The sequence below is a fragment of the Accipiter gentilis genome, chromosome 6, assembly GCF_929443795.1.
Source record: "Accipiter gentilis chromosome 6, bAccGen1.1, whole genome shotgun sequence".
In the NCBI taxonomy this organism is placed as follows: Eukaryota; Metazoa; Chordata; class Aves; order Accipitriformes; family Accipitridae; genus Astur; species Astur gentilis.
Genome location: NC_064885.1, coordinates 43,442,422 through 43,460,892, shown reverse-complemented (window position 1 = coordinate 43,460,892; position 18,471 = coordinate 43,442,422). Strand labels below are relative to the sequence as shown.

Sequence of the window (18,471 nt, the reverse complement as noted above, 5' to 3'; positions counted from 1 at the left end):
AACGCTATGCATAACTAGGTTCTCACTCAAGCTATAGGAAAAAAAGCAGGGGTGCAAGTCAATACTGCTACTATTTATTTAAATTAATTCAAAACAGCACAGGCACTCTCACCCTTACGAAGGCTAGGCATATATTTTAAATATTTAACATCTTAGTCCCAAGACAAAATAAATACAAGGGTATTAATTACCATATTCCTTACTCAGCATCACCTCTATTTGAAGATCAGATCTGGAAAAGTACAAGAAACCTGAAACATGTTTTAAATCAAACTTTCATCTCTAGTTAGCCTTTTGACTAGCTTTAAATGGACTGACTCTGGACAAAGTAGTCAAGAAACAGACTCTCATCCTAGCACACATCTGGGGAAACTCCATCAATGGCAGAAATTACACCCCGGATCCACACTGACTTAAAGAACCCAAATTTAGCACTTGATTGTATTCCCTCGTTCTGCTGAACTCTGCCCTGCAAGAGGACCCACTTGGATGCAAGTAAATTTTCATTTTACTGAAAAATATATTAGTAGTGCTGAAAATAAAAAAGTCAAATTAACATGACTTGCAGACACTCTGCAACTCTCTATATTCTGTTTTCTTAGCAGAACTTCTCCACTGAATTTAAAAGTGTCACTTTAGACTAATACATCTTTAACTGAAATAAGATTTTGGCTATGAATGTTTAAGATGTGAAGCACTAAATTAAAAAAAAAAAAAGAATCCACTTTAAAAACCCTGTAAGCAAAATGAGTGCTTGAAAACTAAGCACGAATTAATCATCTGCTTCAGGACATCTGCTTCCCTTAAAAATGTGCTTCCTTAAGACTATTATTCCTTAAAATGGGATCACATAAATACTGTCTGACTTTACTGACAAATTTAAGTCTATATCCAGATGTACTTAAATTGACCATCCAACCAATGCCACTATAGAACATTGCATAAATCGGGAACAACAGAGCTGCAGGGAAATAATTGTCACATGGAGGCAATGGAGCAGATCTAATTCAGCGCTTTATCTCTTGTACTGGTCATAACATAGAACCAACAAAGTCCCATGCAATGCTACATGAGTGTTTTGTCCAAGATGGGGGGCTTTCCTCCTGAAACCTTCTGCTCTCTGTACCACTGCACAGTCTGAGTGGGAACCAGCAAGGTGCCCTTGACCATCAGTGACACAGCCTCCAGGAAGCTCACAGAGTACGGAGATGTTCCAGAGTGCTGCGTTGACCTGGAACCGAAGTTCTGGCCTGTTAAGACACCAGAGTTCCCACTCGTGTGTGTCATTCTGTACGTGGCTATGTACCCTGCGTGCCAGGACTACTGTTTTGAATATGAAGGAATTATTCCCATGTCACTATAAAGTCTGAAACAGAAGTTCACATTGCTTTTAAATGCACCCACCAGGAAAAACAGGATTTATCTTTATTTGCAAGGGCTCCGCAAAGTAACTTGTAAAATTTTAGTCAATTCAGAATCTCAAACTCCCTTAGGCCATTCCTTACCCCTGTGTCTTCACTGTACACACATATGTGTAAACCAAAGCAGCAAAGGCAGGCATTAAATCAACATAACTCCACTTGCAGAAGAGGCTGACTGTACTCCTCAGGCTGGATCTGGACCCTAGGAATACTGTTAGGACTACAGCAGTGACTGAGTCAAGTCATCGACAAAGACAAGTCTCTGCTGCAAAGGGTTTACATATTAAAACTCAAGCTGTTCCTTAAGCAAAGGACTAACAAAGCCACTGCAATACCTACAGCTGCCCGCCCTCCCTCCCCTCCCTTCCATGACGCCTTCTTATACATGCATCTGACATGAAAACATTTGCAAAACAACAGCAGGGAATTCAGCTGTAAGCTGTACCTGGACTGTAAATTCTCCTGTTTTGTCCACAGCTATACCATATACTAAATTCACATATTAAAGAACACATTTCAAATTCCACAGCTTTTTACACACACACACAAAAAATTCCATGCTCAACTAGGCCAGCACAGGCACTGCCCATTTTCATTTATTTCTGTCTCAATCAACACGGGACTTTAAAAGATAATCTCTGACAGAAATTCAATTTATTTCTCCTTCTACATGTCTAAGCAGATCTGTAATCAGTGTAATCACTTTGCCACACTGTCTCATACATGTGGCCTGAGGGTTCTAAACATTGTTTTCCCTGTTGCAAATAGGAAGAGCATTAAAATCTTACCAAAACAAATCCAAATGAGCATTGGTCCAAGGATAAAACTGACCCAACATGCTTCTGAGGGAAATTCTGGCTGTTCTTTCTATGGCTTTCACTTTTTAAAAAGGAAATGTTTTATTCTTTTACAACTTAATCTTATTTAAGATGAGAATGGGAAACTAATGAAGAAAGCTCTCTGACCAAAATGTTTTAAGATACAAAATATGTTTCTTACTAGGAGGATTTATGATCCTGTAAGCAGTAAAATGTGCATAGATGCCTGTTCGGAGTGAGATCAGAAAGAGAGACTTGAGGATGATGAAGTAGGTACCTAAGCCAAGGGATCTGATCTGCCATTTGAACCCCTGGTCTGCCTCAAGCTGGGCTCTGGCACGTAGCAGAGCCTGGGATGTAAGGATACCTCCTCAGCTGCTGGTGTGCCCCCCACATGCCCTGCTTTTCCCCCCACAGCCCACACTGTGCCCCAGAGCCACGGGGCACACTCAGGGCAGTGGGTGCCCAGAAGTGCTGCAGCAAGCCTCGGTGCCCTGTGGCACCAGGTCTTGGTAATCACGGTGATGGAGATGGGCAGAAAGAGGCACCCTAATGACCAGTCACCCTTCTGCAAGAGGAGAGCAACAAAACCAGCCTTGGGCTCGTTAGCATCCAAACAGCATCCACAAGTCACCTCATGCTCACCCCGTGCTCACTCCTCACAGTAGAAAAACCTCACAGCAGCTGACACAAGAAATGCAGTAAAGAAAAACCAGGGGTTTGTTGGGTTACGGTTTGGCGTTTTTTTTAACTGTCTTGGAAAAACCAGGACAGCAGCAACTCCATCTCAAGCACTAGGCAGTTTTACCATCCTCTCAGAGCTGTGCAGGCAGACTTTACAAAAACTAACCTTGAAAATATAGCATTAAAATGTTACTCCTGAGTGATAAGCATGATTTATCACCTCATCTGATCAACCGTATGGGTCATGTCACGCCACCTCAACATTGCTGAAATGCAGTATAACTGGCCAAAACAAAACAAATGCTTTAAAAAAAAATAATAAATTGTTCAACATATTTACTTCTGTTTCTCACGCGTTCTAATGCCTAAAGCTAATGCCTTCCCCATCCCATTGCCCACACATAAATCACTCTTCTGGCTACTGCTCCAGTTCTTGTTTGATACATCAGTGGTGAATCTGACTGGGCAATAAACGCCTCCTCAGCCTGTTAGGATGAATAGAAGAAACAGAAAAACTTCCCAGCAGATCTTTTCATGTCTTTGCAGTGCATTTCTATCAGAACACAGGCTCCTCTGCCAAGAGTGAAGAATGTGAAATTGGATCCCTAACACTAGGAGTGTTTTGTACTGCTCTTAAAAGCAGGAGCATTAGATATTCCAGTAAACAATCACATAGGGGTAACTAGAGACCCTTTTTGCTTTTTAATTAAAAAAATATAATTTCTTAAAAGTAATATTCCATTCTCATTTTTGCTGCTATTAACTGTTCTCTGCAGATTCCTGAACAGATTAATTTATGCACTCTTTCATAAACTAGAAAGGTAATTTAGGGCTGCTAACCCAGGATGTGAACCACTAGCCTTTACTAGGTGAAAATAATTGCTTATTCCCCTCTTCTGATTTTTCCTGCTAGGCAATAAATGTATGCATTAGATGAGAAAGGGTAAAAACACTTTCAGCATTCATAAGATAGTCTTGCTTTTAAAAATACTTGACAAGACATACTAGAATAGTACAGATCCTTAGTGAAGAAAAATAGTTTCTTCCAGCTAATTTATACCTACATGCAATTAGGATGGAGACAGCTTGAAAAGGAAGTTTTAGAGGAAAATAATCCATTTTCAATTGCTATTGAAAGGTATAGGAAACAAAATACTACAGAAGTTGGGAATCTGTTAAAAAGCTGCTTTTCTTTTCTTTCAAGAGAAAGAATTTGAACTGAATAATACCTTTGTTTGGTTTTGTGTTCTGTTACTTCATGACCGAGTTTCTGAAATAAGAGTATGAAATAATCAGAAGAGTTATCATTTGCATCATCCTTGGTGCACTGGCTTTTCATTTTCATAAAGGTCATTCATTCTTTTGCATAAGGGATAAATATCACCCCTTTCAGCAAATGCATAATCTTAACGCAAAGTTTCCAACAGCACTTAGCCACTCATGCAGTTTATTTGCAGCTCTTTCCTTCACTGTGCAAAAGAAATCTTGGCCCTGGCCATTTAAATGATTGTTTAGGAATGGACATACACAAAAGCTTGTTGTTATTTGTAAGAGTTCCCAGCAATCAATTATTCTGTTCAGAATTGGCAAAAATGACAGAAAAAAATAGCAAACAAAAACCTATTCAAATCAACAGGCACTTGTATTCAAGACTTTAAAAATCATTGGCTGAGGGAGATGCCCCAATATTTAATTTTTGATTTTTCAACTGTTCAGAAAGTTGCACAGGTCTGAAATAAAACTAATATGTATCAATATTTGAAAGAGTAAATGCAACAAGAGAAATAACTCTTGCTTAAGAGACTGATATAAAAGCTAGGCAAAGTAATGAAAGTAATTTACAAAAAAAAAGGAAATATTTATTTAGAAAAGGAGGGTAATGTAATTAATACAAAACAAAATGGGATTAAAGAAACTAGATTTACTGGACATCTTGTTTTTTATGAATTATAACAGTTCAGTTCATACAGGTAAGAGTGATGATGATTATATGTATTGAATCTTCCATAAAACATTTAATCAGATGCTTCATGATATTTTTATCAAGAGACTTGAATGACACATGATCACTAGGACACTTGCTAGAAGAGCACAAAGCTGGTTAGAAGCCAGGTCTCTAAATGGAACTACAGAGAGTGAATCAGTGGTGAGCAAGAACATTTGCATTGGAGTCCTGTAAGACTTAGACATTGGCCCTGTGTTTTATCAATGAACTGAAAAAAAAAAAGTGTTAAATTGGTGATGATTAAAGCTTGCAGAAAACACAAAAATTTGAGGAATGCAAAATAAACAGCATATTTCTGAGCTGGACAGCAAGGTAAAAAAGTAGCAAGGAAAAATACACATCTCAATGAATCACAGAAGGAGAAAAATGCAAATCATATTTACAAAAGTAGACCTCCATCCTTTAAAAAATTAAAAAAATAGTTGGGAGGCATGGTAGATACCCACTGCACAGATGCTTCAACCACAATATTGCGGCCAAAAAAATTAAATGCCCTCAGGTTATAAATACAACCACAATCTGGTACAAATCATGTTGTCTCCATGCTTTCCACTGACATAACTGCCCCTGATATGTTGCAACTAGTGCTGGTGCCTACAGCCCTTGAACTGTGCTGGAAATTTTATAACTTTCACAGGAGACCTCCAGGAATGAGTAAAATATTTCAAAAAGAGAGACTTCAGGGGTTTGATCCATGTAGGATGTCAGAGGAGGCTGTGGCTTCATGTTTATGAGAGAGAAACTTGTGGGGTAAGAAGCCCTTTCAACTGAGCAGTCAGATAATACATAATTTCATGCTGGAAAGTGAACCTAGACAAACATCAACCAGAAATATTATTTTTTTTAAAGCACTGAGAATAATCAGCATTGGAATAAGTTGAAGTTTGCAACAGATTCTGCACCAAAAAAAGCCTTCACTATATGTATTTTCAAAAAGCTGCAGCCTTGTTCATAGACAGTTTAATTAATTTTGGGGAAGGACTGAAAAATGAATGGCCTTATGAATGTCTGAATTGTAGATTGCTGGTCTCTGTTCTATCCATATATCTAAAAATCCTGGCTCTATACAATGCTTCTTTTAATCTATGTGTCAGATGCTCACAGATGTTTAAAGACCCAGATAAGTTCAGAAAATGCTGAATTTCTTGATACGGTGTCCCTTCATTTTATTATCCAGTACACAAAGCTACTGAAGCAAGCATTCTCAGTTTTCCAAAATTGTCCCATTCCTACTGCTATTCAGCACCACGTTTTAGCATTACTGTATAAAGCGTATTAGCCCCCTGTTAGATTGACACTGCAATCATTTCTGCAGCACAAATTCACAATGAGACAAACATTTCTATGATTCTGAGAGTATCACCACATTAGACCATGACTATGTCCCATCACACCAGTTCTGGGCTCATATTACTAATACCCACCAGTAATAAGACGTCATCCTCCCAATATGGGAGACTCCGCAGTGTGTTTTCAGATATGCCAGGCCATCTTTGTGATGGGAACATCACCACTGGAGCGGCTGGATTGGCAGCGTGCTTCCAGGCTCATAAAAGCATCCCAAAGAGGCTGCCCATTTCCTTCTGGAAATTGGCAGCTACAGAATTAGACTGATCCCCAGACTGCTGTGTGGCAGTCAGCGAGCCCAGTCTCAGCATCAGTTAGCCCATCCGCTTTCGCACAGCTGCTTTCTGGTGAACACACAGCAGCAGCAGCGATTCCCAGAGGCATGCATGGACCAAGTATGCTGTATTTTCAAGTTTATGCCAAGGATCAGAAATTCAAAGAAAAAGCAGGTGGTATTTAACCAAAACACGCGCTTTAACATGCCAAAAAGCTTATATCTAATAAGGCAAATTTATCCCTAGTATAGCTCCCCTGATCAGACCTTTTAGTTATACCAGAGATGTGTTTGGCCCAGTACTTGGAAATGAGACACTGCCTGCAGCAGACTGGTATTACACACTAATTACAGTTCACATCACCATAGGATACACTTTTGTTTATATTCCTTCCATTCCATGAAAGGAAATGGAGCTCGCTCAGTTAAACTAAAAACTGAAGATAAGAGAAATCTTGAATAGATATAAAATCCATTGGAAGTGAGAGTATAACCTGGTACGGAATGCAGTACATGTCCTTTAGAATAATGGGTTTACACCAAATGACTTCACTGGAGAGCAATGTCTGCCCATCTCCAATTCGTCTTAACCTCCCACTTAGCACATAAAAAATTACTAGCTTATAGTTTATCAAATAAATGATGTCTTAACTTTGTTCCATCTTTTGTCCTTGCCCTACATTTCTACTATTTGTAAGTTCCAGATTCAGAAGCAACATCGATAGTTTTAAGCAAAGGATAAATTTTTGTTTATACACACTCTCACCTGGAAAAGAAACAGAAATTTAATTTGAGGTTTCAAGGATCTTTGACATGTGCTTATAGAATGGTTCCTAATTCTGTGAAGACCTTAACCAAATACTTAACAGTAACCATAGGAATAGCCCTAATGTCTTTGGGGATTAGACATACTTTCTGACCTGGTATGCAAAGAGAAATAGGACTGCACTTGGAATGGACCCTACGCCAGCTGACAGGAAAACAGAAGGCAGGTCAGTCCTGGGGAGTATTCTTCACCTGTCTATTCTGCAAGGGTAGTATGGACTGCTCTTCTGGATCTCAAGTTCTTCCTTCCAAAGTCTGAATGCTCTCCATTTCTAGTAAATTAAAAGAGAGATGGTCAAATGGTTATCCTGTAAAGATACCTGGTGCACTTGCTTTAATACAAAATATTAAATTTAATCCAAATGTATTATATGTGCAAAATAATACCATTAACTTTTTAGTAGTTTATGTTACTACTAATCTTTTTTTTCTTTTATAATTATGAACATAAAAGCAAGAGAATGTCTCTGACTTTGGCTTAGACCCCTCTCCAATTCAAACATTTTACACAGAACACTTGCTTCCAATAGTCAAAATACTTCATCATATCATCAAGCTTCTCTGTGCAGATGTAGCTGGTAACACAAGTATCTTCATGCTTCTATACTCACCACTTGTGATTTCATGCATTCTTCATGCATTGAAGACATACATGTAAGGACCAAATCCATTTCTGAACCTATTCAAATTAAAGTTCTGCAGACTGAAAACTTCTCTTATAATATCACCTTTGCAAACAGAAATAAAAACAGTCTTTCTTATCAGTTCTCCATGTCCAGGCCCATAAACTGCCCTACAGATTACTCAAGAACCAAAATTAATGGCAGTTGACATAAGTACTCCTTGCCTTCTCACCTGTACTAGATCACAACAAGACCTTTGACCATCTTGAATACTCTGACTCGAGTTCTTCAAGGCTCAGAGTATTCCAACACTGAGAAGTTAGAAGGTTTTGGCACACCCCAATGTGCTACACCACCAAAAAGAAACTTGTGCAAACAAAATATAATTTGAATCTCAGTGAGACAGAAAAAACAAGACTAAGCCCAGTGAGACAGGAAAAACTACTGAACCAGATCTTCCTTTGGCTTGAGTCTACACTACAGAAATCCTGCCCTGTTTCACTATTCAAACTTCACTTTCACACAAAAAACTGTCCCCATCTGAAGTAACTTCTAAAATTAAGAGGAAAGCATAAGAGATTAGAGTCATGAGAGTCCACTGTAATAATCTATTCTGACCTTCTGCACATACAGTACAATTTTTCTAAATTAATTCCAATTAAAGATAGAAACAACCTTCAAGTCAAGATTAGGGGTTTTTTTGTCTCCTGTGATGGAGATCATATCATCTGCTTAATTACAAGGCACTTTTAATGGCAGTCATTTCTAAAGAATGTATAGGTTCTACTAAAACAAATATATATCTCTGGACACAGTGTGTGAGCATCTGTGGCACACAGCATTCAGCAGAGCGGATCATAGCCTGCACAAATCTACTCTTTCACTTGGAAACAGTCTCTAAACTACCACAGCAGACAAGCTACAGGCAAGTTGAAACCACCTCTCTGAAAGTACTGGCCCAAGTTGTGACACTCCAAGTCACAGAGCTTCTGAACTTCCCTAAAGTTAGAAATAGCTTCAATCACACCTCCCAATTGTATCACAAGTACCGAGACAGAAATTCAGGTTCAAAGCTTAAGGGATTAATCCAGTATCTGGTTCTGTTCCTCCATGGAAAAATGCTTTTTACTTAGAAAATACACTGATCTCTCCCAAGTGATCAAAACAACAGCCAGTTGCATCTGTTAGATTCTTAATGGAACAAAATGAGAATATGCGGGCAGTTAGACATACTCAAAAAACATGGCTTCCTAACCAGAAAAGTAAAAGAGCTCAGCTGCAGATTTCTAGCTAAGAACCATTACCATGATGTGAAATGACAGAATTTTTTCCCTTTCTGAAACCTTATTGCAAGCTCATGGCAAGACAGATGTCTGGAATCCCTAACTACTGTTAGTTTAAGCATAATTGTATTTGTTACAGTTTCAGTAACCATATAACCAAGTGCTTACAAATCTATTTTAATGATGTTTTCAAGAATAATAATACTCTGCATTACAAAAGAAATAGGTAAAAGGTACATCTTTTACATACAAGAAAAAACTTATAGCGAAGGCAAAAAATATCTTAAAACCAGAATAAAGCTATGTTGTTCCCTACAGGGAAGCTTCAGGTGTTTGAGATTACTCAATTCACTTTCAGATTTCATAGAAAAAGATGAAGATGGACAGTCAAAATACTCTAACCATGTCAGCTTTAAATATTCCACTGACTGCCAACAAATTCAGCAATAAAATTACAAATATACAGAGAACAGATCTGCTACTGTACTGAAGCTACACACACAACCAATAGCAAAAATACATAACAAAATATGCAGAAATTAAGTGTTTTCCATTCATAAATGCAGAAGTACTCCCACATTCCACTCTGTCCTGAAATGATCATTCAACACGGTGACCAAAAAGGAAGACAACTGTCATTATACTTCATAGAGCAGGCAGAAGACAAACCTACGCATTACTCACAAATTTGGACTAACCCTAAATCTATAAACTGTTTGCTGTAGAATCATAGTTTATACATGGAAACATGTAAAATTAACAATTAAGTACAAGACGGAGCAAAAACAGTGGTGCTAATGAAGGGTCCCATTCCGAGACTGCTGCTTGTTGGGCAGCACGAGTCCTAGTTCAGCAGTCTAATCCTAAGGACGTTACCAACAACAGAAAGCACTAGTCTTAGTAGAATTTGCACAAAAGGCCAAAAGTGATCACTAAAAATGTTTTTCCAAACAGTAGGATAGGACATCAGGAAAACAGAATACTATTGCATTCATTGCAATGTTAGGCTTTTGAGCGCAGATGTGCTCAACTTAAAAATGACATACATTACAAATACAAAATGCTACAAATATGCATGCAAATAGTCCCCAGACTACCTCACTTTATAATTTCTAAATCAAAGTAATACATACATAAGGATGGAGTATGGTTTCTATTTACATAAGCTTTGACAGGAAAGGGCACATTAAAGCATGAGTGAATCACTAGCATGAAATTGCATTTCTAAATAATTTAAACCCTCAAAACAGTATGTCTTGCTAAAAATCCTTCATTTCAATGAAATAGTTTGTAAACACTGAAGATGTACATTTCTACAATCTACAGTCTCAGCAGGAAATAAATTTCAGGCTTATCATCACTACTGGATTCCAGCTGCAGAACAGAATCGCGTGTATACAACTGGTCGCTACAGCCATAGTGCAAAGCAGCGCACGCACCCTCTGGTATTCCTCGGCCCTCCATGTCCTCCCCAGGGAAGCCATTCAAGTACCTGGCTATGTATGAGCCCGTTGAATGCCTGTTGATAACATGAGGCGATGCTGAAGGCTTGTTCCGAAGGACAACGCCCGCTACGCTACCTGTGTTAGAAGATTTTTGCTTGCTGGCGGCCTCCTGCCTCTCCTTGGCACGGCTGGCTATATTTCGCACTCTGCTCTGGCTTCTGGATGAGAGTTTTCTGACCAGTGCCTTCGGGCAGTCTTCATCAATCTGCCTGGAGCACAGCATTTCACGGCTGTCCTCCTGGTCCAGGGACACCAGCTTCCTCAGCTGTTCCGTCAGGGCATCTGTAGAATGTGGTCTCATATTCTTCATAGCAGCAAGTTTCTTGTCTCTCATGCCTGATGAGATAAAGCTCCTACTTATGTATTGATACTTACTTTCAAAATTGCAGGAAATATCCTCTGATGTCAAGTCACCGAGACTCTTGGATTTGCAAGGGCTAGTCTGCTTGATGGCTGAATGAGGTGGGAAAGCCAAAGCATTTTTGAGCACTGGTGAGTGTATGTTGAGCTGGGATCTCTCAGAGGCACACATTACATTTTTCTGCTTATCTGAATGATGATGATACAAAAAGCCAACATTTTCACACATTGGAAAAGGGAGCTGACTCCCTGCAGTCCTCAAGTTATCTGAGCAGTCCAGCGCAGCAGCACAGAGCTCAACAGTTGCACTGTTCCCAGAGGTCCTCTCACCAGCATGCCCAGTGTCCTGCTTTTGCCTCAGTTTCAAAGGGGAAGCCAACTGGCTCATGTCTTCCATTTTGTACTCGCATGCAGTTACCAAGAGATCTTGAGAATCCCCATGTACTTCTACAAGACTGCTGCTTTCTGAATTTTCACCAGCAAGGGGGTCAACAAGTGTCTCCTCAAAGATGAGGCTATTAGAAGCAAAAGAACTGGCAGACTCGGGGGCTTCCCAGCTTGTTCCAGATTTTGTTCCACATTTGCTTTTGGGATTTGCATTTAGCAAAGAGAGAGGTGAAGGACAAGGAAAGCTAGGCAAGTTATTTTCTGTACTATTTAACTTTTTCTTGCAAACTAATTCACTGTGGGTCTTACATTCAAAAGCTGGTGTAAGAGTTGCGTCATGGATAATTGTGTACACAGAATACTCTGCAGTCTCAGGGCTGGAGAATATGGTAGTATCTGGAGTTGAGAATAAAGGGGATTTGATGGATTTTGTGGTAGTAAAGTTGTGCTTACAGGTACTGTTAAGATCCGCAGTAAGCATGTGTGGGTGTGTAGCCATCCTACTGAAGGTCTGGCTGCTAGTGCCATGGAGGTTGGAGACCACAGTAAGATTACTTTGGTCATCTGTGACATCAAACTGTCCGATCAGAGCTGAGACAGCGCTATCCATCTCGCTCTCATTTGCTAAAGAAACTTCATCTATAAGGCGAGAAATGTCACTGTCCTGCATGGTTAAAGTGGAGTGCGAATCAGGAGCACCAGAGCAAACAGTAGAAGAAATACCTGTCAAAGAAAGAGATGCTGCAGTGCTTTTCTTGATGATGTCATATTTGTGATTTTCCATCTCTACTTTTTGAGAAAGGGAAGTCCCCACAAGAGTTATTTTCTCCTCCTTAGATCCTTTTGTGTCATCTTCCTTTCTACTGTCTGCACAGTTTTTGTCATGTGTTTTTTCTGCAGAAAGTTCAAAATCCTGCATTAGAGGGACAGTTCCATCAGAAACATTATTTTCCTGATAGTCTATGAGGTGATTTGTTTCAGCTACACCACTTGCAAAAACTAAATTTTCAGGTTGCTCCTGTAGAGGTGGTACTAAAGAGTCAACTGTAGTCTCCTTCTGGTCATTCTCCTTAAATTGAGATGCCAAATTTGAAGTATTTGCTGTTTTCTCAGAAGATGGAAAGACAGATTCTTTCAAGTTTGTTTCCTTCTCATTTGTATTGTCATCACTGTTGGCTAAATTAAATAAGAAACATGTTAGTTGCATACAGTATTGTGAACAGTTTATTAACAACTATTTTGTCCTTAGACAGACAAATGGAGAACGCAAAATCAGGTACAGTTGTGACAGAACTTAATTATGGGGTTGTGCAGGTTTAGTACAAATTATCTGAGTGATATGAGTAAATGGAAAAATACAACTGCAGGCACTTCATTGAAATTTCCTTTGAATGTCTATTACATCAAGCACGTGATGTAATATTTGTTGCAAATAATGTTAATGAGGTACCATATCATAGCTTGCACATGGTATTACCTTCAGCTGTGTTCCTATTCAGATTTGTACTATAAAGAAGCATGGCAATAAAGACAGAACAAAACAGCTCTGTTAAAAAACATAATACTTTGAAACAAGATGCATGCTTAAAAGAGCTGAGCAAAAAGCATCAAGTAGATGGACTCCAGACTCTTTTATACATGTAGTTATTGTAAAGTGCTACAATTTAAGGATTTCATTTTTGATCTTCTACCAGCATACTGCATTCATGAAAGCAAGATTTTGAATTCCTTGAAAAAAAAGCATTAGATATTTTCTCCACCAAATCTTCTTACTTGTCTTTATATGCCAAATCTGAGCTCTACGACTCACTTCTAATTAAGCAAGGACTGTAGAAGTAAGCTTGGCGTAATATATACTGTTTCTAACATATGCTAGAAATCAGGTACCCTAGGAAGAAACAAGAGAAGCCCTGATCATTCATTAACAGTGACTAAACACCCTTGATGGAGTAAGAACTGTTTCTAATGAACATGCCATTAAATGCTGATCTCCAAACTCTGAAAAGTTCCCCAAGCTTTCCAGTGCTCCTAGATAAGGATGGAAGATCTTCAATTTGTAGATATTTTTTTTTTCTATAAAGAACAGAGGAGAAAATGGACAGCGTAATTGGCATAATTCCAACTGAGGCAGTAGAGATATATTCAGCCATAGTATTTTAGCAAGAAAGATCTCTGTTGGATGTCCAGCCCTTTCCATTCTTCATGGCATCCAGCAATAATGAACACTTAATCTGACTAGTACCTCCCCGAGGGTGAAGCCACCTCCCAGTCTGAAATATTTGGGCTGAACTTACTTCCTGTGAATACCCCAGCCTATTCTTGTACGTGTACAAGGCTGTGTTGTACCTTTTCTCACCATGATTCAAGGTAAGTGCTTCCACAAAAAAAAAGGCCCCAGGTTGCTTTTCTTTATGTCCACCACTGAGCCATGGATGGCCCTGCAGCACACAGAAGGGAAAAGGTCCCTCGAGGACAGGAGAGGACTCTCTGGAATGTCATCTTCTTCATGTCTCATTTCTTTATGTCTAAGTTAGGCAGCCCTACTCCATAGGGGTTACAGAGCAAGCCTTACAGAGACTCTAATGGAAAGGATCTAGTCTTCTGGTAGTAAGACAGGGCAAGATTCATTCCCTGTGACAGCTTTTTAGGTCATCTCACCAAGGCCTGTGTTTTCCGCAAAGGTTGCTTTGCTGTAAGTGAATACCTGTGATGTCCAAAAAGTGTAGGAGTTTCTTCTAAAAGAATTTTGTGTCTTTATAGCATCTTTAGGAAGAAATATCAAAGAAATTATTACATCTGTTGCAAAGAATGGCTGAGCTGTATCATCTTCCCAGGCTTATCAAGAGGATCTTTCAATTTAAAATACAGCATTTCAGAGTTAACTTCCTTTACTAGGAATACCCTTTTTCCTATCTACAGTTTCTTCTCAGGGTAGTAGAAAAAGAATGGGTTTAATTTTGCTTGCTGTTTCTCCTAAGTAACTTCTTTTACGAGATGATGTGCACGTTATCTGTTCCTTCAAAACCACTAATATGGGCAAGTAGAGCAAAGGTGGCTTAACAACATGTTCTTATCTGTGCCCAGCAAGTTCTCCTATTTTAGGGTGGCTCCTGCGGCTGCTGGAAGCCACTGCTCCATAGCTGTAAATATTCAGAGCAGAGCAGCATTTCTGTCACACACACCCCACTACCCCCAGCCAAGAGAGGTTCTCAGTGCGTTCTCTGCATCTTGCCAAGGAAGACAAACAGTGCTTCTGGCTGTTCTGCGCCAGCCAAGGAAGAGCCCTTGTGGGGCTAACTGCAGAAATGCTGCGCTGTCAGAACTGACCAGAAGCTGAGGATCTGGCTAGCTCTACAGCCTCATGGGAAGGAGCCCCACGGGTGCACATGGTCCTCCCAAACAAAACAAAACAAAAAACTGGCCCCAAAAAGCAGTATAGATCCCCTAGACTAGGGACAAGCTCAGGGTCAAGACAGGAGGTCTAATGAATTACAGCCATTGTATTCAAAGCTTCCTAGACTTCTTTAAATATTCCAGTAAATCAAATATTAGGTAGGTCAAACACACTAACTTTGCTATAGTCATGGGAAAACTGGATTTCAAAACCAGGAATATTATTACTGAATACACTTAGAAAAAAAGCTGTTTCAAGAACTAAATTGTATTGTGTATCAATAATACAAGAGCAAGATTTTATCCTAACATATGCTTTCCATGCAAATTAATCAAATTAAGTAACCTAGGTTAAAAGAAGACTATCAAGACTGTTGGATACAAAGTTTGACCTACTTTTACCCCTTTTACATCTATTTGAAAGTCTGCATTAGTCTTTACATACACTATTTCCAAAACCATATCCTGCATGCTTTCTTCCTCCTTGAAAATGGTGACAGAAAACCCATCATGCCAGCAGCTCTGTTTCTGTAAGCAAAGGGACAGTAGCAAACCAGAAATTGATGAAGCTTAATTGAAGGTTGGTTCTTAAATTATGAAATTTGGCAAGTATCCTTTTAAAAGCATGTCCAGAAATTATTGTAATTCATTTGCCTAGTTTGGAGAGTAGACAGCTTTCCAGGGTTTCACTTATCAAAGAGTTTAAGGAGCTGTTAAAATACTACAATCTTAAGCTTACGTCATTTTGCCCAGTAACTCTTACTTCAGTTGAATAAAACTACTTGCATAGGGACTGCAGAACTGAGTCTTTTAATGGGCTATTTCAACTTACTACATCAAAAGTAATTTTGGAAGCATCTTACCAGATGCATTTTCTTTTCCTTGGGCATCTTGGGCAGTTTCATCTTCTGGGCATGGCAGTCCTTCAAGGAGATATTTGTCCACGGGCATAGATGCAGGACGTGCTTGCAAACTCCGGCTTGTACGCCTTACAACTCCTTCTCTGTCTTTCAAGTCTACTGGTTCAGATGCACTGTCTTTAATTTCAGTAGCTTCCAGAAAACCCATCTTACTTTTTTTTCTACCTTTTGCTGGTGCACTGGCTGTGCGCCGAAGAATTCGATCACCAATAGATCGCTTCCGTACATAGTGCCCGCTGGTTTCAGCAGAATTATGCTTAGGGTTTTTGTTAAACAACCCTCTGAGTCCTATCAGCTGCTTATTCTGAAAGGAAAAAGAATAACCACAGTTTTGAGTGAGTTCAGACTATTATATAATGAGTACAATGAAAAGGGCTGCTTTCAGAGTATTTATGAATGATGAAGACAAAGTTAAAAATGCAGCAAAGCAAAAATTCACACCAAGCAATTCACATCTACTCTGACCAAGGAACCATCAGCATAGGTCTCCATGAATTCATGCATGTCTGTATTTCTCCTCATTAGGATGGCAGCCTGCCACAATTACAAGAGAAGTTTGCTCAAAGTCTCCTAATCAGAGATGACAAGACTGTAAGAAGTGTACTGCAGTGACAGGCTACACATTAACTTGGAGTTTTATGCATGGGCTTCATCAAAGCAATATTCAAATGTTTCAGAGTCTGAATGAAGAATGATGTAAGTTTGGTAGTTGCAAATCATGCGATTAGGAACCATTTGAAAAGTCTGTGCCCAGCAAGTGCAAAGTGCATGCTAATGAAGACTACCTTTGTGGCTCCTAGAAAGTGCAATATTGTGTAACTGGGATTGAGGATTAAAGGGCTCCACTGAAAGGCAAAAAAATGCAAATACATTTGGCTAATGTTTTCAAGACTGTGATACAAGCAAATAAGGTAATAGTACATCAGCTGTAAATATAACCCCTATACAGCAAATAAGTTTTAAATTATTTATTAGTCTAATGTTAGTCTCTCTCAAACTTGTCCAGATATCCTCACTTATAAGGATACAAATGGGCATTCAGCCTTTGTTTATACATTAGAAACATAAATATAGCCCATCCTTAAGGCAAGCATTAGATGAATAGACTAAGTAATATAGAGATCAAGTCTCAACAGGTCTTCCCCCCTCTTCTCTTGTCTTCCCTATGAAGCTACTCTTTACTATTTTCCTTGAGTATATTTCTTCTTTGAAGAGCACATGAGCCAAAAGCAATAGCCAAACAGGCTCCCCTACAGGCTATCACCAAAACTGTACGTGATTTCACACATGTACCCAGATGCATACAGATCTAGGTATACATTGCAGATGCACTCCAAGCTGTTTACTACTGCTTTTCTTTTTACATTGACTTAGGAGCAACAAAGTCTACCTTGAATACTAAAAGCTTTTCTTTGCGCACAGAACACGTGTGGGTCTGGTATGGCCAGTGCTGTTCCCTCCACTGCCTTGCTACTGTCCTCCCGGGTGGGAGGAACACTTGCAGAGGCAAGAGCAGGTGAGTACATTGAAACTCTGGTCTCTTCACTGAGACAAGGATGTCGAGAGTGAGATAGATATCTAAGTGATTCACAGAGCCATCATTAGATCATTCAGTGATCTACTGGGATCAGTGAAGACAAAGGTAGTGGAGTTAAGTGAGGATCTGGACTATACCAAATCTCAGCCCCTAGGCCTTGTCTATGTTATTTTCTATCTCTGTTCCACTGAGCTTTGCTTGGGTGCTCACAGAACTGTGGTTTTACATATTTGACATAACATTCTCTGCGTCCACTCTCAGAAGGGAGAAAGACGGGGCTAACTTCTTTTCAACCTACACCCTTCATAAAGGTGGGGGTGTTTTGTGGTTTTTTGTGTGTTTGTTTTGCCTTTTTTAAATCACTACAAAGGGTTATATTATTTTAGCATCCTGTTGAATATGGCCTAATTTCTTTGTGCTAGTTATCTCCAATGACCTCTTGTAAATGGCAGAAATGCAGAGAAAAAGCACTCTGCTTATACCTTCATTTAAAAAAATGTTTTAAAATTAGTAAACTTGCAGAAAAACAAAACATATGCACTAAAACCTAAAAGATTTAAAGCTTAAATTAGCTGCTAAAAATAGCTTGTCAAATACCATGTTCTGGAGCAGTTACAGTTCTCAAGATTTACTTCTAAAATAAAATTAGTTTAAACATATTGAAAAAATGTACTTACTGTATCTAGATGTGATAATTATTAGGTGCTAACAGTAAGAACATTCATAAGGACATGCACACTAAGACTAGAGTAACAGTATGTTATGCTTTCCTTGCTGATCACCTGCAAGGAACCACCCCACACACACCATGAGCTACATTCCTCTGTTTCCTGAGCACTCTGACAGAAGCATGTCTGTGCTGTTACTGGGGTATCTCAGCTGGAGAGAGCCAAGTGTTTTACTGGACATGGGTGAGCTGCGAATGGGTGTCCTGGCTCAGTGCTCCTCAGAGAAAACACTATGAGTAAGGAATTCTGTTTTGCTTCCTTGAACATGCTGATGCTTAGCAGTGTATGTAGATACCTATACAGATACGAGTATAAATGAAGACATGAAGTTGAGGGCAATAGAGAATCAGATATTGTGCTT

At 39.2% G+C, this 18,471-nt stretch overlaps 1 protein-coding gene across 11 annotated transcripts in view; it reads right to left on the bottom strand.

The window, feature by feature from the left end:
* Positions 1-9,470: 9,470 nt before the first annotated feature.
* The window catches only part of PLCH1 (phospholipase C eta 1), an 84,190-nt gene continuing 75,189 nt past the window's right edge, over positions 9,471-18,471 (bottom strand). For 9 of the 11 annotated variants that reach the window (XM_049803226.1, XM_049803228.1, XM_049803227.1 and 6 more), the window contains 2 exons: positions 15,789-16,149; positions 9,471-12,708 (listed from right to left, as the gene is read on the bottom strand). In XM_049803226.1, the coding sequence (XP_049659183.1) occupies positions 10,601-12,708; positions 15,789-16,149 (2,469 nt within the window). In that variant the 3' untranslated portion in view covers positions 9,471-10,600. Of the gene's footprint in view, positions 12,709-13,009; positions 13,039-15,788; positions 16,150-16,630; positions 16,691-18,471 lie in introns of all 11 variants that reach the window. The other 2 variants (XM_049803235.1, XM_049803233.1) reach the window with 2 other exon arrangements.